The sequence below is a fragment of the Tamandua tetradactyla genome, chromosome 9 (genome assembly GCF_023851605.1).
Source record: "Tamandua tetradactyla isolate mTamTet1 chromosome 9, mTamTet1.pri, whole genome shotgun sequence".
In the NCBI taxonomy this organism is placed as follows: Eukaryota; Metazoa; Chordata; class Mammalia; order Pilosa; family Myrmecophagidae; genus Tamandua; species Tamandua tetradactyla.
Genome location: NC_135335.1, coordinates 101,760,657 through 101,788,095, shown reverse-complemented (window position 1 = coordinate 101,788,095; position 27,439 = coordinate 101,760,657). Strand labels below are relative to the sequence as shown.

At 35.6% G+C, this 27,439-nt stretch overlaps 1 protein-coding gene across 2 annotated transcripts in view; it reads right to left on the bottom strand.

The window, feature by feature from the left end:
- Positions 1 to 27,439, bottom strand: part of MTREX (Mtr4 exosome RNA helicase) — a 164,428-nt gene that overhangs the window by 13,291 nt on the left and 123,698 nt on the right. For both annotated transcript variants that reach the window (XM_077117151.1, XM_077117152.1), the window contains 6 exons: positions 22,156 to 22,266; positions 19,201 to 19,389; positions 17,232 to 17,395; positions 5,715 to 5,820; positions 3,060 to 3,116; positions 1,584 to 1,746 (listed from right to left, as the gene is read on the bottom strand). In XM_077117151.1, coding sequence (XP_076973266.1) covers positions 1,584 to 1,746; positions 3,060 to 3,116; positions 5,715 to 5,820; positions 17,232 to 17,395; positions 19,201 to 19,389; positions 22,156 to 22,266 — 790 coding nt within the window. The remainder of the gene's footprint in view (positions 1 to 1,583; positions 1,747 to 3,059; positions 3,117 to 5,714; positions 5,821 to 17,231; positions 17,396 to 19,200; positions 19,390 to 22,155; positions 22,267 to 27,439) is intronic.

Here is a 27,439-nt window from a genome sequence, read left to right as displayed (position 1 = left end):
GAAAAGCTGTTACGGTGTTCCACTACCATATGACTTGCAGCCACAGAGAGCAGGGTTCAAATCACAGTGGCACCATGTACTCCCTCCACAAACATGATCAAATTATCTTTCTGGACCTCAGTTTCGGTGTGTGAAGTGGACATTAATAACATCTACCTTGTCTTACTATTTTGGTTATTAAATATCAATCATATAAAGTGCTTAGCACAGTGCCTGGTACATGGTAATCACTTAAAGTGACCTTCCGAAACAAAGAATGCAATAATGCAAGGACGAATTAGGGACCGTTTTATAAAATCATCACTGGAGAATTCAAAAATTTACAATCCTTAAGACAAGGACTAAGACACACCAATCTTTAAAAAAAAAATACTATAAAATTATAACATCAAAACCCTAAAAATTCATGAAGTTCAATGTAGTGGAGTAAAGGCTTATAGTTTAAAATTTTAATGCTGTATCACACAGATGTTTAATCTGTGCATCATAAAACTATTTGATTCATAAATTCAATAACCTATTTGTCTTTTTTTTTTTTTTTTTTTTTTTTTTTTTTTTTTTTAAGGAAAGACAGAGAGAAGGAAGGAAGGATAGAAGGAAGGAAGGAAGGAAGAAAGGGAAACATTTTTAAACATTTTCTTGTTTTATTGTATTCTGTTTCTCCGTTTTTGTTACATGGGCTGGGGCCGGGAATCGAACCGAGGTCCTCCGGCATAGCAGGCAAGCACTTTGCCCGCTGAGCCACCGCGGCCCGGCCCCTATTTGTCTTTAATAGTATCAGATGAGTAGCATATAATACTGGGTGTGTTAAAAAGTACTTTTTTTTCATCAAAATAGACATAAGCAATAATTATAGCATTTTAATATCCTTATGATAATCTCTATGAAGAACAAGCTCATTTTCATTTTTTAAAAAGTTTAATGTAAATATGTAATTTAGTTAATATAATTTGTCATTATAAATATCTATATTAGCCAATCTTTTCCCAACTAAAATAACATTTTTAAATATTATCTTCTGTAAATACTGTCTTTATTTTTGGCTTCATATAATGCACTTAATTCCTTACATATTCCCTTTGCCTTTTTTTCTTCATTTAAAATTTCTCTTTAGTTGGATAAGAATTATTCTTCAGTTTCTTAAAATTCTGCTTCTTGAACTGAATGTTAAAGTAACAGTCTAATCAAATTTGTAATTAGAAATACAATGATGGACAGCATTCTATTTTTTAGTGGAATAGAGCAAGATGAAGTTCTCATGAAGAAAATAAAACAAAAAAAGCAAAATTATCCACACAAATATGACTTATTAGGATCTTATGATTATTTGTGACTACAGAGACCCTCACACAAAATTATAAACTACTGAATAGCTTCCTAAGGTATTTACAATGACCAGACTATGCTAATTAAATAACACAAATACAAAGGATTTGTGGAAAATCCTTTTCATCTATTTAAGCAAAAGATTACGTTTTATTGCCAAATATATATATACTATTCCCTCATTAGTTAAAACAAGGCCATTATAAGTATACTTTTTATATCAGCAAGAAATATATGTATATGAAATTTAACCATACCTTCAAAGACATCTGTCATTTTGCAGATATGCGCAAATGTAGCACCAGTTGCCCAGGTATATACTACATCCATTAAGTGAGGTTTGAATGCACTTAGGTAAGTTTCCTCATCAATTTCCAATTTGGCCTCTGCTGAAACTTTTGCAATTCTTTTAGCACATTCCTTTAAAGACAAAAGACACACTTAAAAATTTACTTAAGATGCCCAACATCACTTTTCTCTTTTAAGTTTCCAAAGCCAATATTCCACAAGGCCCGCTTTTCTTCCTTGGTTTGTGCATGTAATTGGAATGCTGCTTCTAAGTGGGCAGAATGTTACACGATCAAACAGTCAAGTTTTCCCATTACTGTGAAATGGTTAACTAAAAAAATATACCAGGAACATAATTTCCAACCAGTCCTTTTTCTATCAGAACCAGAACTCTTCATTAACACTATTCAAGAGTAACAGCTAGCAAATGTCTAATTATTTCATTAACAAAAAAAACCAACAAAACATATTTAGAAAACACAAATCCTATGGCAAAATGATGCTTTTCTCCCCAACAATGCTTAAAAAATATGAATCTTAATATTTTCTTTTTCCCACAGTGAAAAACTTCAGATCTATTCTTTTCTTGGTAATCTAGGTCAAAATCTTCTAGGCTATCAAGATTTCCCAGGTTCTAGAAGTTTACATTTCTTAGTAACATTAAGGGATGTTAAATGTCTGACTAAAGGGGCCTTTTTAATGATTTACTCTCATTCCTCTCTGGTAATGACCTACCTCATCCTTCCTCCTCTTTTGATTAATGCTGAAAAGGGAAATAAAAACAATTTACCCTAAGAAAATAATAAATCCACAAACCTATTACTATAAGTTTCTATGGCTTTGAGTAGGAATCCAGAGCTACGCAAGTTTTTTTTTTTTAGGATAAAACAGGTTAGGGTAAAATAGATTCTAAAATTTTGTAAAACTAGAATAGAAAAATGTGCAAAAAATGAAGAAAATGTGCAAAGAAAATGGAGTTAATTAAAAACCCTATTCCATCATGATGCCTTTTCTTAAGGAACACTAAGAAATCAATGCACATACTGAAGTGTGGGTATAACCTATTCACATTATGCAGTTTCAATCTGTACTCACAGTAACTCTATACAATTTATTACAATGGTGGGGGATAACGTTAATTACTAAAATAAATCACAAATGATGTTAATTAAAATAGTAATAAACGCCATGACTGATATTAAATAATACTTAATCCCAAAGGGAGTTGTCTCTGTGGAATGTAATGTACTATGACTGAACTGTCAAAAATGTTTATTTTACAATCTAATATTCAAAAAACACACAGTAGGTCCATGGTGGCTCAGAAGGCAGAATTCTTGCTGGCCATGCCAGAGACCCGGGTTCATTTCCTGGTGCCAGACCATGCAAAACAAACAAACAAACAAACAAACAAAAAAACACAACAGTTGAAAAAAAAATCTTACCTGCATTTGACGAAGTGGTCCTGCTAATTGCTCTGTTAATTTGGGCATCTCACTAGACTATATAAAAGGACAGGGAAATTGGATGTAAGAACCATGGTTTAAAGTGCATACATACTACCTGATTTAAAAAAGAGCTTTCATGATACCCATTAATAATATAAGATCTTAGTCATTAACATTTAAAATGTGTAATCAACTCTTAATTTATGTAAGCAAAATCACCATTCCTCTCATTCATTCTACGCTATAAATTCCTTTATATTTAGAGGAAACTAGAATATTGTTTAATTTGTAAAGTTGCCATTTTCTATGAACATAAGCGGAACTGAAAGAGATTGTAAATACTTTTAACATGCGCAATCATTTAATTACATCAACATTATTATAAACTATCTTATCACAACTTGATTTTTTTTTCTTGTATTCTACATGGCGGGGTCAAACTTCATTATTTTTTCCAAGTATCCCATTATTACAACAACATTTGTTGAATTTTTGTTTGTTTTTTATTTGTCTGGGAAGAGTATAGACTGGGAATCAAACCTGGGTCTCCTGCATGGCAGGAGAAAATTCTAACACTGAACTACCCTGCACCCCAACTCCACAGCTTGATTTTGAAATAATTTTAGCCCCTAGGCAACTTCAATCTATATAAACTGAAAATCTGGGGGAAAGAACATTCAAAATAATGTTCCCAAATTTTATTTCTAGCTTTCTAACCAAGTACAAGACAGTTAAAAGTTTAATCTGGCTGTCAGTATTCTAACTGAGGTTTTTTTTTGGGGGGTGCATGGTCTGGGAATCGAGGCTGGGTCTCTCGCATGAAAGGCAGGAGGTATTCTAACCACTGAACTATCTGTGCACCCTTTAATTGAGTTTTAAAAGTTTAATCTGAGCGTCAGTATTCTTAATCGAGTTTGCCAATTTCTCAATTAGATCATGGGAATTTCTGTTCTATCCCTAATTAGCCAAATGAAGTTGGTTGAGTTGCTGACTCCTCTGTGCACTGGTCTCTTAATCTGTCAAAGAGAAAAACAAAGCCAGATGTCCAAACCGAAAGGTTTGTGGTGAGACGGTATATTATGTGAAGACATTGTGTGTGAAGAAATTTTGACAAAGGTAGAGTTACTATAAAAAAAATTATTAGAAAACTGGTATGTATGTATGTGTAGGACAAGATTTAAAGTAATTATAGGTACTTTTTTTAAAAAAAGCAATTATAGGTTAGATGCAATATATCTGCCTTTATTTTAAGCATCAGTAGTTACTTGGTTTTCATCTGCATAATGTATATATGACAAAGCATGCATGGCAGGGGTAAAAGATCACAAAGCCTCAAACAATCTCTAACCCTTAGATGTGTTCAAAGGAATTTTGACAAATGTCCTTAACTATTATCTTGGAAATTGATGTAAAAATTTTTTTTTGAACCATGGCTCAAGAGGCAGACTTGCTGGAGACCAGGGTTGGACTCCCGCTGCCTGCCCATGCAAAATATATATATAATTTTGAACCAAAGGAAAAGAACCAAAACATTTGTAAAATAATCCATTCTTACTGTGTGCAAAACTACCTCATAGGTGTATGGCAGGCACTCTCAGAAGGACATGACCTGTTCTACCTTATAATCAATGCCATTATTAACTATTATTCTAATCAGTAACCAGGGACCTGGGAGAAAAGTAACTATCTTCAACGTATATGATCTGACTACCATCCTTTGATGCCCCCTTGACTCACATAATCTCAAGAATTAATTTATATAATTTGAGTATTACATTTGGAATGTGACAAAATGCCTTTTACTTAATAAAAACAAATCATTCCAGGGATGAGCCTGGCCCTTGCACCGTGGGATCAACAATACATCCTGACAAAAAGGGGAAAAAGAAGTTTACTCAGTGGCTGAGAGAGTTCAAATAGAGTCGAGAGGCTACACTGGAGGTCACTCTTACACATGCTTCAGTTAGACACTGCTACCTATCATATCTCGCCAAAACCATTCCTGCCAATCCTAAAGAACACCTACGGCATTATATAAGATTCTACAAAGTTTCCATACACTAGGGTAACTTTGTGTAAAACCTACAACCTCCAAATGGGTCCCTGACCAGGTAGAGGGGCCAGCCCTTCCAGAACATCAACTAGTTCCATCACCCTATCCCATATTATCGACAGACCTTCCAACATGAAAACGTTACCATGGGTATAGCCCAAATACTGGATCAAAGGTGATGGTGGAGTTATACAGAGAAGGTTGGGTTTAACAAATGAGTATGAGTGCTGGATCATTATAATGATATTTCTTTTAGCCTCCAGTACCTTAGAGCAGCTAAAAAACCTAAAATTGTGGAATTGAAAAAAAATTCATACTGGTTTAAAATGAAGTAAAAGGATGATTAACATTCTTAATTGATCTAATTAATGGTGACTATCTATTAAAATTCCTATTTCATTCTCCTTTTTGATAATATGCATTTAATTACATAATTATCTTACTACATATTTGTTAAAGCTACTTCAATTTCCAATTAACATTACCCATAATATGTACATGCAAAATGACATTTTTAAAATTAAAAACATCCTTACTACTACTGTTATTAGATTATATGATATGGGAATTAATAAGATGTGTTAAATCTATTAACTCACATTCTCTTGAAACACAAAGCAGCTTAGTAATGCTGTTGCTTGTTCTGCAGATAGGTCATTGAAAAGGCCATTAAACATCATCTCAGTTAGAAGCAGCTCATCAGCACTACATCGCCACAGAAAGAAAACAAATTTCAAATGTCAGAATATGAGGACACACATATCACACATACACATCCTTAAAATGTAGTAATAAAATGTATTATTTCACGATGAGGAGTAATCAATGAGGAGTGGAATGGGGGGATAACAAAGACTTATTTAAGTAAGGGAATGGCAGACCTTCATATTTACCAATACATAAATAATAAATGTAAAATTAATATTTCATATAGATAAAAATCCCATTGCTGCAAATATTGAAGTGAACATATCATTGAAGTAAAGAACTATAAGCTCTCAGGACACCAGGAAAAATAAATATCACCATTTACCATCTAGATCTAAATGAACGTTTTCATTTTAAGTCATTTTACAAATAATTTAAAGAAGAATAAAGGGAGAGTGGAAAACAGCTTTATTAGAAATCTAAATTAGAATAAATGTAGCAAACCCACATTCTATTTCACATTTTCCTGGTTTTTAAAGAGCATACAATCAAAATGGACAAGGTCTTTTGAAGGAGTTTTTCATCAATTTCATCCATGAACCCAGAATACTTCCATCTTTTAAACGCTAATTCCACATTTCAGATATACTTTTAACAGAACTAGCTCATCATTACTTCTGTTTCTTCTAGTACTTAAATTGCCAAAACACAATACTGATTCCAGACTTTAAGTGCATCTCTATTAAGTTGCAGGTTATTCATTAACTTGGTTCCTCTTCTTGCATCATGAAAATACATTGTTTTTAAGGACTAGGACAATCAGTAATGCTGGCAAAGAGAGGAAGGCTATTTCTTTATTTCACAATCTTAAAACATTTTCATTTTCGGATTTGTTATAAATATAACAGATATCATAAAGATTAGAATAAATGATTCAACAATTTTTTTCATTTCTTCATCATCTGCTTTTTTTCCAATTTCCTTGTATATACAGATTAACTTCAGTACTTGACCACACATGAACCATAGGAAAATGTGGAGAACAAAATCATAAAACGCAGAAGACTAATGTTCCAAGTTCTTTGAGCAAGATGGGATAGTATGGTTATTACAAAATATTATATAATCAAGCCCATTCTGTCGAACAACTAAAGTGATGATAAAATTCTATTTCCTTTTTCTTCTTAGAAATACATAGTCCAATCAATGATTGTTGAGTTTGAGAATTTGTCTGCGGTCTGAGGTTTTGCTTATAATGCTCAATTTCATCATTACCATCATCTTTCTGTGTTCAGTTTCTGATTTATGTAAAAATTACAAAACACCTTCCCTATTATTTTCCTTTTTGTCATCACAAGGGGGAATGAAAATTCTGAGGTTCAACAGTATGCAATGAAAGCAAAAAAGGACTAAAATGGTGTCCCTAGACTTCTAACACCAGAGTCCTATGATGTATCTTAGATTTATAAAGGGTTTAATGAACCTATATAATAATTGCAATAAAAGAATAAGTATTCTTGTTTTAAAAAAGTGAATTGGGGCAGGCAACGGTGACACAGTGGCAGAACTCTCAACTGTCATGCTGGAGACTCAGGTTCATTTCCCGGTGCCTGCCCATGCACCCCCCCCCCAAAAAAAAAGTAAATTGTCTCTTTGCTCTTTAGAATATCGCTAAGAAAGAATTAAGGCATCAGGTATCAATCTTTACAAATACTTATAACTGCTCAGAAATAAAATTCAAAAGCTAAATTTAGGTCCCTGGTGGTAAATTGACAGGTCAAGCAAAGGGGACAACCATATAAATAAGGCAAGACCATGTCAAACACCTACATCTAATGTGAAACGTTGATGAGTCAGCCACTTATCACGGGACAATGATCTACCAGTGCTCTAAAAAGGCTTAAAACAGACTGTTAAGCAAAAAAGGTTGAGGAGCCTAAGATCAAATGGAAAGCTTTTCTGAGGATCTTGAAAAAAATACACAGCATGTCAGGATGGGAAAGAGTATGCTAAACAAAAGGAACAGCATGTGAGAGACATGGCAACAGACAGACATAGGAGGATGCAAGTAAGAACATGAAAATACTAAATTACAGAATTTATTCTAAAATGAACAGGGAATCAATGAGGAATTTTTTCTTAATGAAAATAATGACACGATAGGATTTTTGCATTGGAAAGATTATTCTTAAAGTAGTATAAAGATGGTCTAATAGACTAGCTCGAGCTTAGCTTAGCCCTGCTTCATGGAAAACCTAGAGAAGGGACAGGAGGGCGACTGAGGTGGCAATTCGGGAGTGCAGCTACCTGGGAGAGCCTTCTGAACCACATGTGGCAGCACTGGTTGCGGAGGCCAAGGAACTGAGATGTCAAACGCTGGAGCCTGGTGCGGAGGCACGGAGCCAACGGGGGTACATGGATGGGAGCCTGGGACTAGGAAGTAAGCCAGGCCGCGTTCCTTGAGAGCGCTACCTCGACAGTGCAGCCCCGTGACAAGCGACACACACCACACGCCATGCACCTGAACCTCATCATCCACTCCCATTCCACACGCTCAAGGCGCTTCCACCCCACCAGCCCCCAGTGCACGTACCAGTCCCCACCCCCGCAAGTGCAGCCCAACCCACCTCGCTTGCAATCCTGCCAAGCACTACCTCCCCCTCCCCGTTTCCTGCAGGCTGTTGCCAGCGCATGAAGGCTGCGGGTACTTGCCTATATACCTAGGCTACTCCTGCCACCCACCCATAGGATCGCACAGCCTCACTCTGCCCCGCATGACCTCTGCGCATCTGTTTATGGCACTCCAGGGCCTATGCATGCACGCAGGCCTCCAGCCATGTCATTCAGCTCTGGGAACAATACTTAGCAACAGTCTTAGAACCATGTACACATACGGCCCTCAGCTACACTTTCAAGCTCTGAGTAAGTGCTGACCTACGCACCCGCGTCACATCTGCACCCAATCCACGAAGGCATAACACTGACCTGCTGCCACAGCTCTAAGCATGCGCAAGAAGGGCCCTGTGCTATAGACCAGCGCACACCAGGGTTAGGCCTCAAGAACTGGTGTACCTGCACAGCTACATCCTCCCTGGCTGCTGGTCACCCACGCTCACAAGCATCAGCATAACATCCCCAACCTATGCCTACACCTGCCCTGAAACAAATTACTGCACTTAGTGCCCACCCCATGTCCTGATACTTGCTGTACAACCATCCCACAAACACAAGGCCTTAGACTACTGAAAGAAATCAACTCCCAAACTAAATCAATCAAGATATTTACATGGACGAAGACAGGAGAAGATCATTAAGCATATCACAATGCAGAAAGATAAAGCCTTGCCTAATGACCAAATTAGAACACCAAAGGAAACACAGAGGCTGGTGCAATTAATCAAAGATGTACATACAACTCTACTTAATAAAATAAGTGGGATAGCAAATGACATAAAGGAGATCAAGAAGGCAGCAGAAGAGCATAAAGAGGAATTTGAAAGCATAAATAGAAAAACAGTGGATATCACAGAGATTAAAGACTGTTAATCAAATAAAAAACATACTAGAGGCACACAACACCAGATTTGAAGAGACAGAAGAAAGAATAACTGTATAGAGGACAGGATAATTGACTTCAAAGACTCAAAACGGCAAAAAACATGGAAAAAACTGAATGGGAACTCAGGGAAATGACAGACAAAACAAAGTGCACAAAATATAAAAATCATTGGTGTCCCAGAAGGTGAAGGGAGGAGTAAAAGGCTAGGAAGAGTAGTTGAGGATAAAATGGGGGAAAGCTTCCCAACCCTCATAAAGGACATAAATATGCAAGTCAAAGAAACACAAAGAACTCCAAACAGAAGAAATCCAAACAGGCTTTCCCCAAGGCACATACTAATCAGTCTGTCAAATGTTGAAGATAAACAGAAAATCCTGAAAGCGGCAAGAGAAAAACCATCTGCTACATACTAGGCAAATCAAATAAGACAGTTCTGACTACTCAGCTAGCAACCCTGGAGGCGAGAAGGCAGTGGTATGATATATTCAAGATCCTGAAAGAGAGAGACTTCTAGCCAAGAACTCTGTACCCAGCCAAATTGTCCTTTAAAATTGAGGGAGAGATAAAAGCTTTCACAGACAAAGAAGTCCTGAAAGAATCTGTCAACAACAGACCAGCCCTACAAGAAACACTAAAAGGAGTTCTGCCAGCTGAAAAAAAAAGACAGGAGAAGGAAGTCTGGAGGAGTGCACAGAATTGAAGAGTACCACTAAGGGTAATTTAAAGAATACAAAGAGAAAGAGGGAACAGAATATACAGATCTTACAAATGAAATTAAACAGATAAGATGGTGGAATCAAGACGCACTTTTTCAGTAATAACTTTGAATGTCAACAGACTAAATTTACAAATTAAAAGATACAGATTGACAGAATGGATTAAGAAATATAATCCAGCTATATGCTGTTTACAAGAGACTCATCTTGGACACAAGGATGCAAAAAGATCGAAAGGATGGAAAAAGATTTTCCATGCAAGTTGTAACCAAAAGAAAGCTGCAGTAGCATACTATTATCGGACAAAATAGACTTTAAATGTAAAGATATCATAAGAGACAAAGAAGGACACTATATACACTATATAAAGGGTCAATTCACCAAGAAGATAAAACAGTCATAAATGTTCATGCTCTCAATGAAGGAGCTCCGAAGTACATGAGGCAGACATTGGCAAAACTGAAGGGAGTGATAGATGTTTCAACAATACTAGTATGAGACTTCACTGCAACACTCTCCTCTATAGATAGAACAACAAGACAAGATCAACAAGGAAATAGAGTAGTTAAAAAACTTGATAAATGAATTCGATCTAACAGACATATATACGTCATTGTGCCTCAAAGCACAAGGTTATACATTCTTCTCTAGTGCTCATGGAACATTCTCCAGGATAGATCATATGCAGGGGCAAAAAACGTATCATAAAGATGTGTTTATAAAAAATATTTATAAAAAATTAAAAATATTGAAATTATTCAAAGAATTTTCTCTGATCACAATGGGATGAAGTTGCATCTCACAAAGATCGAGAACATTCACAAATATATGGAGATTAAATAACACGCTGCTAAACAACCAGTGGGTCAAAGAAGAAATTGCTAGAGACATCAGTAGCAATCTGGAGATGAATGAAAATGAGAACACAACTTCTCAGAACTTATGGGATGCAGCAAAGGCTGTGCTGAGAGGGAGATTTATTGCCCTAAATGTCTATATTAAAAAACAAGAAAGCAAAAATCGAGGACTTAACAGCAAACCTGGAGGAACTTAAGAAAGTACAGAAGTGGCTCTTTGAAAAAAACAATAAAATTGATGGGCCATTAGCAAGACTAACAAAGAAAAAAAGAGAGAAGATGGAAATAAATGAAATCAGAAATGAAAGGGGTATGTTACCACAGACCCTGAAGAAATAAAAGAAATCATAAGAGGATACTACCAACAACTATATGTCAACAAACCAGACGATTTAGATGAAATGGACAAATTCCTGGAGATACGCAAACAAGCTACACTGACTCAGGAAGAAATAAAAGATCTCAACAAATCAATCACAAGTAAACAGATTCAATCAGTCATCAAAAATCTTCCTACAAAAAAAAGCGCAGGGGCAGACGGCTTCACAGGGGAACTTTATCAAACATTTCATACAGACCTAAACCAATCCTGCTCAAACTTTTCCAAAAAAATTGAGGAAAAAGGAACTCTACCTAACTCATTTTATGAAGCTAGTATCATTTTAATATCAAAACCAGGTAAAGATGCTATAAGAAAGGAAAACTACAGGAAAATCTCCCTAATGAACACAGATGCAAAAATTCTCAATATTAGCAAATAGAATCCAACAGCACATAAAAAGAATTATACACCATGACCAAATAGGGTTTATACCAGGAATGCAAGGATGGCTCAACACAAGAAAATCAAAAAATGAATTAACAAATCAAAAGGGAAAAAAATCACATGATCATCTCGATTAATGCTGAAAAAGCATTCGACAAAATTCAGAATCGTTTTCTGATAAAAATACTCCAAAAGATAGGAATCAAAGGTAACTACCTCAATATGATAAAGAGAATACATGAAAAACCGATAGCCAGCATCATGGTCAATGCAGAGAGCCTGAAAGCCTTCCCCCTAATATCAGGAACAAGATAAGCATGCCCACCGTCACCACTACTATTCAACATTGTGCTAGAAGTTCTAGCTAGAGCAGTCAGGCAGGACAAAGAAACAAAAGGCATCCAAATTGGAAAGGAAGGAGTAAAACTCTCATTATTTGCAGATAATATGATAGTATACTTGGAAGATACCTTGCTGTAGAGCAAAGTTACTTGAGCTAATAAACAAATTTAGCAAGGTGGTGGTCTATAAAATTAACGTGCAAAAATCAGTAATGTTTCTATACACAAGCAATGGTCTAGCTCAGGAGTGAGTTAAAAAAAGTTCCATTCAAAATAGCAACTAAAAGAATCAAATACTTAGGAATGAACTTAACTAGGGACGTAAAGGACTTGTACACAGAAAACTACATAACACTGCCGAAAGAAATCAAAGAAGATCTAAATAGGTGGCATTTCCTGCTCATGGATAAGGCGGCTAAATATAGTTAAGATGTCAATTCTTTCCAAGTTGATTTATAGATTCAACACAGTACCAATCAAAATTCCAACAACCTACTTTGATGATTTGGAAAAGCTAACTACCAATTCATCTGGAAGGGAAAGAGACCCTGAACAGCTAAAAGTATCTTAAAAAAGAAGAATGAAGTGAGAGGATAACATTTCCTGACTTTAAAATCTATTATAAAGATATAGTGGTCAAAACAGTATTGTACTAGCACAGACAGAAGCATTGACCAATGGAATTGAATCAAGAGTACAGAAATAGACCACCAAATCTATGGTCAACTGATTTTTGACAAGGCCCCCAAATCCTCTGAACTGGTACAAAATAGTCTTTTCAATAATTGGGCATGGAAGAACTGGATATAAATAGCCAAGAGAATGAAAGAGGACCCCTATTTTACACCTTACCCCAAAATTAACTCAAAGTGGATCAAACAAAAATATGAGAACTAGTACCATAAACCTTCTAGAACAAAATATAGGGAAACATCTTCAAGACCTAGTAATAGGAGGTAGCTTGCTAAACTTTACACCCAAAGCACAAGCAGTAAAAGAAAAAATACACAGATGGGAACTCCTTAAAATCAAAAGCTTCCTCACTTCAAAAGGCTTTGTCAAAAAGGTAAAGAGGCAGCCAACCCAATGGGAGAAAATATTTGGAAATCACATACAGACAAAGGTTTGATTTCCTGTATAAACAAAGAAATCATACAACTCAAAAAAAGAACAAACAACCCAATTATAAAATGGGATAAAGATATGAATAGGCATTTTTCTGAAGAGCAAATACAGATGGCTCAAAAGCACATAAAGAGATGCTCGTTTTCAATGGCTATAAGGGAAATGCAGATCAAGACTAGAATGAGATACCACCTCACACCTATAAGAATGGCTGCTACTAAACAAACAGGAAACTATGAATGTTGGAGAGGATTTGGAGAAACTGGGACACTTATGCACTGCTAGTGGGAATATATAATGGTGCAGCCACTATGGAAGACTGGCGGCTCCTCAGGAAACTAAATATCAAGTTGCCCTATGACCCAGCAACAGCACTACTTGGTATATACCCAGAAGAGCTGAAAGTAATGACACAAACAGACATTTGCACACCGATGTTTATAGCAGCATTATTTACAATCGCCAAAAGATTGAAACAAACCAAATGCCCATCAACAGATGAGCAGATCAACAAAATGTGGTATATTCATATGATGGAATAGTACATAGCAATAAGACAAAATGATGTCCTGAAGCACATGACAAGATGGATGAGCCTTGAGGACATAACGGCGAGCAAACTTAGCCAGACACAAAAGGATAGATACGGTATGATTTCACTTTTATCACCAGCATGAAGGTACAATCAGACACTTATAATACAGAACACAGGGGACTTAGAGATAAACAGAAGCTAGAGATGGGTGAACAGTTAGCTAATGAGGCTGAACTCCACAGTAAGGGGACAGGAGTAAAGGACATTCTCTAGTGCATCTAGAAGTCATATTACCACATTGAAGACGAACAAGACTGAGAGGGGTTGTACAGACCTACGTGTCCCACTGATTCACACTAGAAATATGAGTGAGTTTTCATAAGAATTACTTCAAAGATATGATTCTTAAGAGTGTTTAAGTCCAGGGTACAGGGGGAAAACTGCTATTGCATGCTGTGAGCTATGTTCAAAAGGAAACCATAAGCACCACCACAGCAACAGCAGAGGGAAATAATGGGGTGAGGGACAACAGTTAAGAGGTGATTTAGACTTCGTATTTGGCGAGGGTGTGTTTATTGGTTTTCTTTCTCTTGGGAACAATGAAGTTATCTAAAATTGAGAATGTTGATGGACTGTGGACTTTGGGACTTCTACATAATGCCCGATGAATGTAGGTGGCTGAAGGATGCACTGATGGAGAAGTAGATTTGGAAACAATGCTGTATACTTATGAATGAAGGTTGTGCTGCTACAAAAAAGAACAATGGTATATACCATTGCTTGTGAGACATGCAATGAAGTGAATGTACATGTGAGAATTTGGTGAGACAAAATAAGCCAGAAACAAAAGAACAACGGTATGGTCATCTTTGGAGAATGCTTGTAAGAAAACAGGGGCCTAGGTTGTAAGCTTTTCGAGCAGATACATTAAGTCCAGAGTGGTGATCAATATTTCTGGAATTTCAAAGGCTGTTTTATATATATGTGACCTGATATTTACAGATAAGAACAAAGCCGAACTGGTTGGGGTTAAAGTAATTCAGAACATAGGGGTAAGGAAGGCAGTGTCTATATTGCAGAACCACACATAGTCTCTGAGACCAATGGAAGAAAGTTTTATTTGACCTGGAACTGAAATTTTCTGTAGCGCATAATCTAATTCAACCTATCTGTACAGCTCATTTGAACAACTGAAACACAAAGAGCACAGAGAAGAAAGAGGTCCTTTAATCCTGCATAGATTATTGTAATGCCTGGAATCATCCTAGAGTATATTAACTAAATAATCAAAAAGTATTAGCAAAGTCCCCTGGAGGAGGGGAGAAAGACTATGGAACTATTAAACCTTACCATCAAGGAATCCCCTGATACTGTGTCAAACTTTAGGGACACCCAAATCAATAGGCCACGCTCTTGATCATGAGGCTTACTCCTGTGAAACTTCTGTAGGTAGCATAGAAGCTTAGACTACCTATAGGCATGCCTAAGAGTTACTCCTGGAGGACCTCTGTTGTTGCTCAGATGTGGCCTCAGTCTCTCTAAGCCCAACTCTGCAAGTGAAACATTGCCCTCCCCCCATGTGAGACATAACACCCAGGGGTGAAAAGTCTCCCTGGCAACATGGGAGAGGACTCCCAGGGATGAATTCAGATCTGGTACCTTTGCATCAACAGTTCCATCCTGACCAAATAGGGGAAAGGAGTGTAATTAATAAAGTATCAGTGGCAGAGAGAGTTCAAATGGAGTCAAGAGGCTACTCTGGAGGTTGCTCTTACGCAAGCTTCAGGTTAGGTAGACCTTGCTACCTATCATAACCTGACAACCCCCAAGTAGGACCATTCCAGCCAATCCTAAAGAACACCTAGGGCAGTATACAAGATTTCTTAAGGGTTCCACAAACTAGAGTAACTTTCCAGAAATCTACAACCTCCCGATGGGTCCCTGGTCCAGATAAGTCCTGAAACCTAGCCCAGCCTCTCCAGAACATCAGATAGTTCCATCTCCCTACCCCATGTTAGTGACTAAGACCCTTCCAATATGAAAAATTTAGAATCGTCATAGCCCAAACACACTAAAGAGAGGGATGGAAAGATCAAAGGTGATGGTGGAGTTATACAGAGAAGACAGGATTTAACAAATGAATATCAATGCTGAATCAGTAAATTGTTATCTCTTCTAGTCTCTAATATCTTAGAGAAGTAAAAACCTAAAATTGTGGAATTGTAACCCATGTCAAACTCTGAAATATGTTCTACAACTAATTGTTGTGCTCTGCTTTGAAATTTATTGCTTTTTTGTATACATGTTATTTTTCAGAAAAAAGAAAGAAAAAAGTCAGTTGTGGCTATATTCTGGAGCAGCTAGAAGGTAAAATCTGAGAGGATCATATGGTAGCCCATGACAAAATGTGGGATCTATCCTTAAACAACTTGTTGAAGAATGGTTTGAAAACTATTGCTTTTTATTTCTTTGCTTTGTATATATGTTATACTATATAATAAAAAAGTTAAAAAACATCCAGCCCCTCAATCTCATTAGCCTATTTTTAATGCTCTTCATAGCCATATGTGGCTAGTGGCTACTTAGAACAGTGTAGATACAGAATATTTCCATCATTTTAGAAAGTTCTATTGGACAGTATTCACTTTCCCATTAAGAGACGGAGTCTAATTTTCCTTCACTTGAATCTGAGTGGGTTAATGACTCACACATAATCAACAGAATAAGGTGGGAGTGATACTGAAAATGGTGAGGCTAGATCATAAAAGATGACACAACTTCTACCTTAGCCTGCTAGAACACTCACGCTGGATCCCTGAGCTTCCATGTTAACAGCTCTACTACCTTGAAACTGCCAAATGGTGAAAAAGTCTAAACTAGCCCATGTTGAGAGACCACATTGGAGAAGCCTAGAGAGAGAAAATGACATTCAAACATGCCAGAGCTGCTCCAAACTTGTGCTGTTTCAACCACCTGTCTAATGGCAGCTGCATGGGAACCTGAGCCAGAACCTAAAAGCTCTTCCTAAATACATGACCTAAAGAATCCATGAGAAAGAATAAAAATGTTTTTGTTTCAAACCACTTAGTTTTGGAGTTATTTGTAATGTGGCAGAACATTACCAGAACAGGCAAAATATCAGATCCATTTCAAGTTTTGGATTGTAATACCCTACTATCAGAACAAACCTGCTAAGAGGATAATGGTTACTACACTAGGTTTCAAGGAGGTTGAAAATGCTCGTAATTGTAAAAAAAAAAAAAAGTAATCAAAATTGTATAAAATTTGTTACATTTATGTAGATATCCTACATTACATTAAAAACGACAAAGGAAATACATAAAAAATGTTTAATAGTGCTTGTGTTAAACAGTGGGATCCAAAGATATCTTTTCCTTCACTTTTTCTAATTTCTCAATTCTATGATATAAATCTGATCTGATATGAATGGCACTATATGAGCTTTCTATTTTAAGGCAGTTTTATTTTTTATCCTAAAGATTATTAGTCCTCATTTAAAAAACAGTATGCCTTTTTAAAATCCGTATCCTATAAAAAAAAAGTTTTACCTGCTTATCTCACAAGCTACTCGTCCTTTCATCTCTATGACATCAGAAGAAGTAGCAAATCCCAACCTTCTTAAAACACGTTTGCGACATTTGAGCTCATCCATTTGTAGTACAGTTCTTGCTTTCTTCAGTTCTCGTTTTGCAGATTTAATATCTAGTGCAATCTAAGGCATGTGAAAATACAAAGGAAGCTTAATAATAAAGTGAAAAGTGTAAAATGGGATTTTAATCATAAAATAAAACAAAAATTATTTCATAAGGACAACTTTCAACATACCTCTGTCAAAACTTCAATGTAGAGGGAAGAGGAAATATAGGGGCTTCTTATTTATGGTCAATTTATTTTCAACAAGAGTACCGGGACAATTCAACAACAGTCTTTCAACAAATGGTGCTGGCATATCTAGACATCTTACGAAACAAACGAAATTGGATCCCTAATCTCACTCCATACACAAAAATGAAGTCAAATGTATGCTACGACATGGATGAACACTGACACCATTTTGTTGAATGAAAGAAGTCAGAAACAAAAGGATAAATACTGTATGATCTCACATATAAAATAATTGAGATAAGCAATTTGCATTTTTCTATAAACCTACAATTTCTCTAATAAGTAAATTAAAAGTTTAAAATCTAAAGCATTAATGCTAGAGAGAGGAGAAATTATGAAAGCTTCTTGATGCTTTTTCAGGACATTACTTAAGAGGAATGATGTATCTGAAAGTACTAAATACTAGCTAAAATGTCAAATACATAGAAAAATAAAAAATACCAATTAAAAAATTCTGAAACAAAACAGAGAAACTAGAAGTTGTTAAAAATTTAAGAAGTTGGGGGACAGAGCAAGATTGTTGCTTAAATTAAAAAGGGTAGAGAGGGAAGTCTAAAAGGAGGGTAGTGAATTGGATAGACCTGAGTTAGTTAGCTAAGACAGGCCATAGGAGGTAGAAAAAGTCAATAGGTGTATTAGGATAGGCTCTTCCAAGACAGGACTCACTGGACAATTAATCATACTCCTCAAATACTCCTAAAGGATATTATCAAGAAAGTGAAAAGACAACCTACAGAATGGGAGAAAAGAGTTACAAATTATTTATCTAGTAACAGTTTAATATATACAGAACTGCTTCAATACAACAACAAAAAAGATAATCTCATTAAAACATAGGCCAAAAAGTTGAACAGACATTTCTCCAGAGAAGATATACAAAAGGCCAATAAGCACAAATGGTGCTTCATACCCTCATAGGATAGTTATTAAAAAACAAACAAATGAAACAGAAAATAAGTGTTGGTGAGGATGGAGGAAATAGGAAGTACTGTACTTTGTGGGTGGGTTTGTAAAATGTGCGGTAATTGTGAAAATAAGTTTGGTGAGCTCTCAAAAAACAATTTCACTTCCAGGTATATACTCCAAATAACTGAAAGCAGGAGCTCAAGCAGATGTATGCACATCAATGTTTACAGCAATGTAGCAATGTTATATTATTCACAATAGCCAAAAGTGGAAGCAACCCAAATGTTCATCAACAGAAAATAGATTAGCTGGGGATAGGAGAGGGGGAAGAGGGAATGGCAAGTGACTACTAATGGGACTAATGAGTACAGAGATTCATTTGCTTTGACAAAGATGTTCTGGAATTATATAGCAGCGACAGTTACATAACTCTATGAATATTCTAAAAACCATTAAACTGTTTACTTTAAAATGGTGAATTTCATGGTATTTGATTTTTATCTCAATTTAAAAAAGAAAAAAACAGTACAAGAACATACACCACACTATGGTAAAATGGCTTTTATCTTGCCTTGCTGACTTATTTGAAAGGAACTTCAGTGTTTATAGTTAACTTAAAGAGATAGTTAGACATTTTCCTATTAGTTGATGAAACCAATAAGAAAGGAAAATACTTAGTTAACGAAATACATAGAATTCTACAATAAAACTAAGTTTCTGCCATACCTGTGCTTTTTTTTCACAAAGTGTATATACAGTTTCCAAATTTGGATCATTGTGAAGTGAATGAGAATACATTCGATGCTCAAAAGCTTCTATTTTCTGGATGACTTTTTTTAGCCCTTGATCTTGAATACCCATATCATCAATAGGATCTAATAAGGGTACACCATCAGGAAAACGTTTCTGAACTTCCTGAAAGAAAATATTTAAATTCATTTTTTAATATTACAGATAAATTGAGCAAAACTAACCCATATCATTTAAATTATAATTGCTTTTAATTTTTCTTCTGTCCAGAAAAACAAAAAGATACAGCATATGTAATTGTAATTAATCTTTCTCTCAAACTGGAAGGCATTTTTCCATTGCCTTTGTCTTTGAAAACTTTTTTAATCACCGTACACAGTGACTTACTCTTAAGAACATTAAGAGTAAAAGAACATGAATGTAAAGGATTCAAAGACACTTGAAAATTTGTGTTCTAAATATGACAATAATGCAAGCTCTTTCAAGAGGCTGATATTTGTTAAGTGCAGATAGTACCGTTTCCATATATAAATATGCCCTGCTTAAAGGGAGCAACTAATATCAGTGCAAAATCACAAAATCTTATAAATTAACCAGGCCAATTTTAGTTTATATATAAAGAAACTGTATCACAAGCATGAAATTCAAGAATAAAGAAAAGACCACAGTTACAAGGTTTAAAACAGTACAACTACATATGAAAAGGGAACTTTTTTCCCACACATTTCTTATTGTGAAATATAACATATATAAAAAACACCCAATAAATTTCAAAGTACATTTTAACAAGTAGTTACAGAACACACAGATTTCAAAGTTTGGAATGGGTTACAGTTTCACAATTTCAGATTTCTCCTTCTAGCTCCAGATACTGGAGACTAAAAAGAATTATCAAATATCCAGTAGTCACACTTACTGTTAAGTCCTAATTAAGCCCTAATTTCTCTGTCATAAGTTATCCTTCTCCTTTGCTTTCTCCCAATCTTAAAGGCTGTTTGAGCTATGCCCTTTTAAACTTTTCTCGTGTTGAAAAAGGACATCAACAATATGGGATAGGAGGATGGAACTGGTTGTTGTTCTTGGAGAGATTAGCACTTCTGGGTTTCAGGACTTATTTGGCTTAGGAACCATCTGAAGGTTTTAGGTTTCTGAAATGGTAACTTCCATAGGATCTCAGATAGAGCCCTGGGTCTTCTTTAGGGTTAATAGGAATGATGTGGGTTGGGTATTGGCAAATCATAGCAATCAGCAATATCTAGCTGAAGCTTACATAACAGTAGCCTCCAGAATAGCCTCAATTCTATTTGAACTCTCTCAGCCATTAATACCTTACTTTGTTATATTTCTTTTCCCCCTTTTGGTCAGGAAGTCACTGCGATCCTATGGTGCCAGGGCAGGTTCATCTCTGGGAGTCATGTCCCACTTTGCCAGGGACTCGTACCTCTGGATGTCATGTCGCATGTAGGGGGGAGGATAATGATTTTCCTTGCAGAATTGCGCTCAGAGAGAAGGGCCATGTCTGAGCAACAAAAGAGGCTCTCTGGAAGTAACTCTTAGGCATTATTATAAGTAGGCTTAGCTTTTCCACTACAGAAGTAAGTAAGTTTCATAAGAGCAAGCCTCAAGATCAAGGCCTTGGCCTATTAACTTGGGAGTCCCTAGTGTTTGAGAGAGTATCAGGGGTTTCCCAGGTGGGAAAGTTTAATAGTTCTATATTTTTTCTCCATTTGCTAATACTTCTTAATTATCTGTCCAACATACTCTGGGCTATATCTGGGTATTACATTAAGCTATACAGAGTTACAAGCCTGAAAAAGGAACTTTTTAGTCATTAAATGAAGGGTTCCATTAGCAGGCTTATTTCCCTGGTTCTTCCTCCTCTGGTTTTCTAATATGTAGTAGTAACTGATGTGAAAATTTATGGAGAACTGTTCAGTCTCCTCATTTGAAAAATGAGACAAAACAATGACTTGGTGAAGTTACTGCTAAAGCTAATGTCAAAGGTGACAACTTGTCAAGTGACAGCGGAGAATCCTTTCTCAACAATAATAAATAAGACAAGCCAGAAATTTGTCAATAGACCTTCAGAAATAGTTATTTCAATTTCAATTTAAATTAGCAAATTGCAAATTGATCTAATTCAGATAATTCATTCGTTAAGTGATATTCAGGCTAATTCACCAATGACCAATGCGCACTTCTGTACATAACTATGCAATTATTTTAAAAATATTAGGAAAAACAATTTCAGTGGCACTCACACTTTCAAAGAACTAATTTCTTTACATAGGACCAATGATCTTTGGACTCTGAAGGGGTGTTTTTTGTTTTCTTTAATTATCCACATACACATAAAGATTTTATGAAATTGTCAAGAGACTCGTTCATTTCAAGAAGCCCACTTATGGACCCTGGTTTAAACTCCCAATTATACACTGAAAGAATCCTATTTGATTTATTTTCGTTTTCTCAGATTCTATTACAGTGCCTTTACTACGTGGCAAATGCTATTCAAATGCTATTGTCTTTTAACAAAATTGCTTTTATTTCCCCTACTGGAAAATAAAACAGTTTTTTAGAAACTCACAATTTTTCTTATTGAAAATAAAACCATCTCATCAATTGATCAAGTGTACTACAAAATGTGTAAAAGGCCTGACAAATGATTTTTTTAAATAAAATATCTAGTACAGACAATAGTTATTTTCACTCATAACAGAGCAAAACATACTTACATGCAATAGTGAAGATTAACGTTTTTTGAGTTCTTTAGTAACTCAACTTTGCTGGTGGAATCAGAGAGAGGCAATCTATATGTAGAAATGCTACCACTATTTTTATTAAAAAAGAATTGCCACTTTTGGTACTGTTTTTACATTTCAGTTGTGTCTTTACAAACCCTATTTGTATTTAATTTATTAACATACATACCTGTATTGATTTCAAAACACTCTGTCTATTATCCAACGGTCGAAGGTCTTTAGGAATGTAAAGTCTAACACTGCTGATAGCAGAGAGAAGATGCACCAAAACTGGAACAACCTACAAACAAAAAATTATATAATAAGTAAAAGTGCACATGTCGAAACTCTGCCATTTCTAAAATTTAACTTTGACCTGAAAAGGAAGCACTTGCAGTATGTGACAGGTATAATAAATAGATAATTATTTTGAAGGGTTCCAAAAATGGAACCCCTGAAGCTTGTATCTTACTAGAGACTATATTTAAAAAAAAACAAAAAAAAAACTGTAAATAACAGGCATACAAATGCACACACACACAAAAAAACGATCCCTCAATACAGAATCTATGCTTTATTCATCTTTGTATCCTTGGTATTTAGCATTTTTTTAATACATAAAAGTATCATTGCTACAGAGGAAGGAAAGAATCCCAAGTAAGGAGCTGTTAATTTAAGTTCTGGATAGATAAGAACGAAGAGGAGATGACAAAACTACTTCAAGCAATGCAAATAGCATACTCCCATTAGACATACTCAGGAAGCAGTGAACATAGGAATCTCCCTATAATATTTTTGAATAAATTGTGAGAACGGGTTGGAAGGCTTGATTCAGGTCAGGTTATAAAGAACTGAAATGACAAGGAAATGAGGTCCCAACCGAAATGAGCACAAGGTTGCTTGGAGGATTACTCTTGCAGAAATGAAATAGACAGATTCATAGTAAAGAAATTATGATGAAGAATAGTTATGAGTTAAAGTAGTGGAAGTGAAACGGACTGAGACATTATAAACAGATCATTTACAAATATGGCGAAAATACATGAAGGGTGAAGAGTCTGGAATCTTAGTAAGTACAAAAATAATAGGTGAACTGAGAAATATGAAGTTTATATTAGATTTAACTTTAAGTTGTTTCTTAAAAATATTTATAAATCTTATGTTGGAGATTTTTCCATTTTCTCAAAATTTTCTTAACCCCCAGTGACAGAACAGTTGCTAAATATATCTCCCTTGATAACTCTGCACAGAGGTGTTTTAATATTAACAGGTACTTGTGTTCTATATTAAAGCGTGTCTTTGAACAGCTGTAAAAAGCAAATATTTTATACACACACACACACACACACACACACACACACACAGTCTACCTATCAAGAAAGTGACCATACATATCTTTTTTGTTAAAAGTGTTATAACTGGCTTGCAAAAACTAGTGATTTGGCCTTGTCACATTTTCCAATAGCTAAAGCAATGAAGAATCTCCCTTTTATATATGCTAAACTGAGCTGGACTAAGTGGTAGATATTTTTCCCTATCTCTGTGGTGGTTTGAAGCTGTACATACCCAAGAAAAACATATTCTTAATTTGACTCCACTCCTGTGGGTATAAACCTATTGTAGGTAGGAACTTTTGATGAGGTTACTTCAGTTAAGGTGTATCCCACTTCCAGGATGGTTCTTAATCTTATTACTGGAGTCCTTTATAAGAGAATGAAATTCTGAAAGAGGGAAAAACCCATGGAAGCAAGAAACTGAAATCTACAGAACCTGGAAGAGAAGCCATGTGCTTTGCCAAGAATTGCTGGTAGCTGGTCTTTGGTAAGAGAGCTTCACATTGTTGCTGCCTTGATATGGACATTTTTCCAACTTTGTAACAGTGAGTGGACACATTTCTATTGTTTAAACCAACCCATTTCATGGTATTTGCTTTGAGTAGCCTAGGAAACTAAAATAACCTTACTTGTCTTAATCCTGAATTAATCTTCTCTTGCCCTTACTGCCCAAACAGCCTATGAAACCATACACTTATTTCAGACCTATCTTCAAACTTTATTCTTCCAAGAACACCCTTCCCTCACCAAATACGTCATTTTGTTTCCTTTAAATTGTTCTTGAGCACAGAGGGGCAAATAAATTGAGGAGCTAACATTTCCACAAATTCAAATCTGTCAGTGTATTGGTCTGCTATGGCTACTTTCAAACTGATCACCACTGAAAAAACAATTGTCACTGACTGGCTGATTAAAACTTCTCATAGTGCTTAACTGAACAACGATGGTATAGAGATTGAGTGGGGACTTCAGAGTCAAGACTTTCTGAGTCTCAATTCAGGCTTTAGTTGTGTGATCTTGGGCAAGTTACCTAACCTTTCTAAGATTCAGTTTCTCCATTCGTAAAAATGGGATAAAATTATATCTCACTACTGTTGTGAGAATTAAATAAGACAATACATGTAAAATATTTTGCAAACAGTGCCTAAGACATTTTTTGTTACTTAGTATAACACCTGCCCATACCATATAAACCAGAGCTAAAACAACAGAAGTCATAAACTCAAATGCCAAAGAGAAAGGGTAGGCAATATTATAAATGAGACGGAGAATGAAAAATTGTAGGGAACATGTATTGTTTAAAGGGGTGACATCTGTTTCTTTCATTTTTTTATAGCCAGAAATCCTGATTATGTCAAGGTCTTTATTTTTAAAACTAACAATTTACATTTTTTCCATTGTCCAACCTTTAAAAAATAATTTTATCCTATATAGCAACATTATCCAACTTTTTATTTGAAAAAAGAAGAAAAAAATTTTAATGTGTGCCTCCCAACTAGATTTTTCCAACTGTAAACAGTTTGCCACATGTGCTTTTTCTCTCTCTAGATAGGATTTTGGGAGTATTTTTAATTTCTTCCTGTCTTCCTTTTCTATTGCTCACCTTTCTAATCATTTGAAATTAAGGTGCACATACCATGTCACTTCACTTCACCAGCAAATACTTCAGGCATGTATCTTCTATCAACAAGGATAGTGATGGAAAATATATGCCGAAGTATTTGCTGGTGAAGTGGAAGATAAAGTCACAATATCATCAGATTCTAAAAATGTAACACTAATACACAATATCAATATGTAATACTCAGTCTGCATTCAAATGTACCCCACTGACCTAACAACATTCTTTATACTTGCCTGTTAGAAGTAACAGTATTATTACAATCATTATTAGTGCATTTAGTTGTCATGTCTCTTTAGCCTCTTTTAACTAGAATACTTCCACACTCCCACATTTTGGGGGCTTTGACATATTCCTAAAATTTCAAATATACAAAGAAATTGCAAGAATGGGATAAAGACCCCCCCCATACATCTTTATTAGGTTTATCAGTCATTTACATTTTGCCTCATATACTTTAATCATTCATTCTTTCTCTCTCTCTCCACATATACACATAAACACATACAAGGTATTAAAATAGGGAAATTAAACATTGGTACAATACTATTATCAAATCTAGCCCACATTCAAATTACATCTATTTTCCCAAAACGTCTTTTATAGCATTTTCCCTTACCACCACCACTCCCATGGATCCAAACTAGGATCACATATTGAATTTTACTTGTCATATCTCTCTATTCTCCTTTAATCTGAAATAGTTCTTCAGTCTTTATCTCTCAAGATCTTAACATTTTAAATACTATAAGCTAGTTATTTTGTAGATGACCCTTGGTTTGGTTTGTCTGATCAAGAAGAAACACCAGATTCGGGTTACACTTTTTTGACAGAAGTCATGTTTTGCTCATCTTGATCCACTGACCAACGTTATCTATTACTTGATTAAGGTGGTATCTATTAGCATTCTCTACTGTAAAGTTACTACTGGCTTGCTGATAAAAAAAAAAATTCTCCTAGTGCTTGATCAAACAAGGATGGTATAGTTTTAGTTTCTTAGGCAACTCAAATACCATGACAGGGGTTGGGTTAAACGATGGGAAATTATTTACTCAAGCTTTGAGGCTGGAAAAAAGTGTCATCAACGAAATGCTTTCTTCCTAAGGACTGTGCATTCTGGGGCTGTTTGCTGGTTATCTTTGGTCCCTAGCTTATAACATGGCAAGGCATATGGGGGCATCTCCTAGTCTCTCTCTTCCAGGTTCCCACTGCTGTTCAGATTTTTGCTTCCTGTGGCCTTTTCTCTGTCTGAATTTCATTCCACTTACAAAGAACTTCAGTAATAGGATTAAGACCCATTCTGACTGGGCTGGGTCACACCTTAAGTGAAGTAACCTCATCAAAAGGGCCTACTTACAATGTGTTATATCCACAGCAAATGCTTAAATTTAAGAAAATTTTCTTCTGGAGTACATACAGCTTCAAATCATGACAGTAGTTGAGTATGGGCTTTAGAGTCAAGTCCTTCTCGGTTTGAATTCAGGCCTCAGAGAGCTGTGTGAACTTGGGCAAGTCACCCAACTTTTCTACGATTCAACTTCCCCAGTCATAAAAATGAAGATAAAATTATATCTATCTCATAACTATGTGAAAATTAAATAAGACAATGCATATAAAGTATTTCGAAAATAGTGCCTTTGTAATTAATAAGAAATTCGTGGGGAGACATTACAGACTTTGTTAATATCCTATTCTTTGTCATATTTTCAATTCACTTTTACCATCTCTGGATTACTTCTGTGTGATTCTTAATATCTGTGACAATTGCCTAATGGTGGCTTTTCTACCATTACCATCCTATCAATCTATCTACCTTTCTATCTCAGAATGGAGTCATGGATTATTTTATTTTTACTTGGTCATGAGCCTTTATTATGATTATTTCATTTCCAAATTGTCTAATTTACTTTAAAAGAAGACTACCTGTAGGCTGAATTTAGCTTGGGGACACTGGTGACTTATGCAAATCTAAGATTCTTTGTCTAGCCAGAAAGAAGACTCAATATAAAAATAAACAATAGGGTGGTGCAATTGTGGCTCAGTGGCAGAATTCTCGTCTGCCATGCCAGAGACCCGGGTTTGATCCCTGGTGCCTGCCCATGCAAAACAAACAAACAAACAAACAAAAACCCAATAATGTATCGGACAGCCAATATAGGGGGAAATGTATAATTTTTCTTCTTTGAAGAACAGGTACATATTCCAAATAAGGCAGAAAAATAAAAAATAATTCATTTAGTTTTAGAGAGCAAAATATGCTTCATATACTTGCAGTTGAATTCGTTATGCACAGGTTTGAGTATTTCCCTCAGAACAGAAGGAAACTATTATCTGAAAACTTGATTCAAAGGGATGATAAAAACTGATCAACTTTCAAGGCTGTTTTCCACAGATAACCCCCATTCAAGAAATGTCTAACTCTTAGATTAATGAAAGGAACAGATTACAAAAGCCCCCCTGCAAATGTCTCCTTTAATAGAGGAAAGGGAGATTTCAAAGACATCTCTGATTAGAAACAT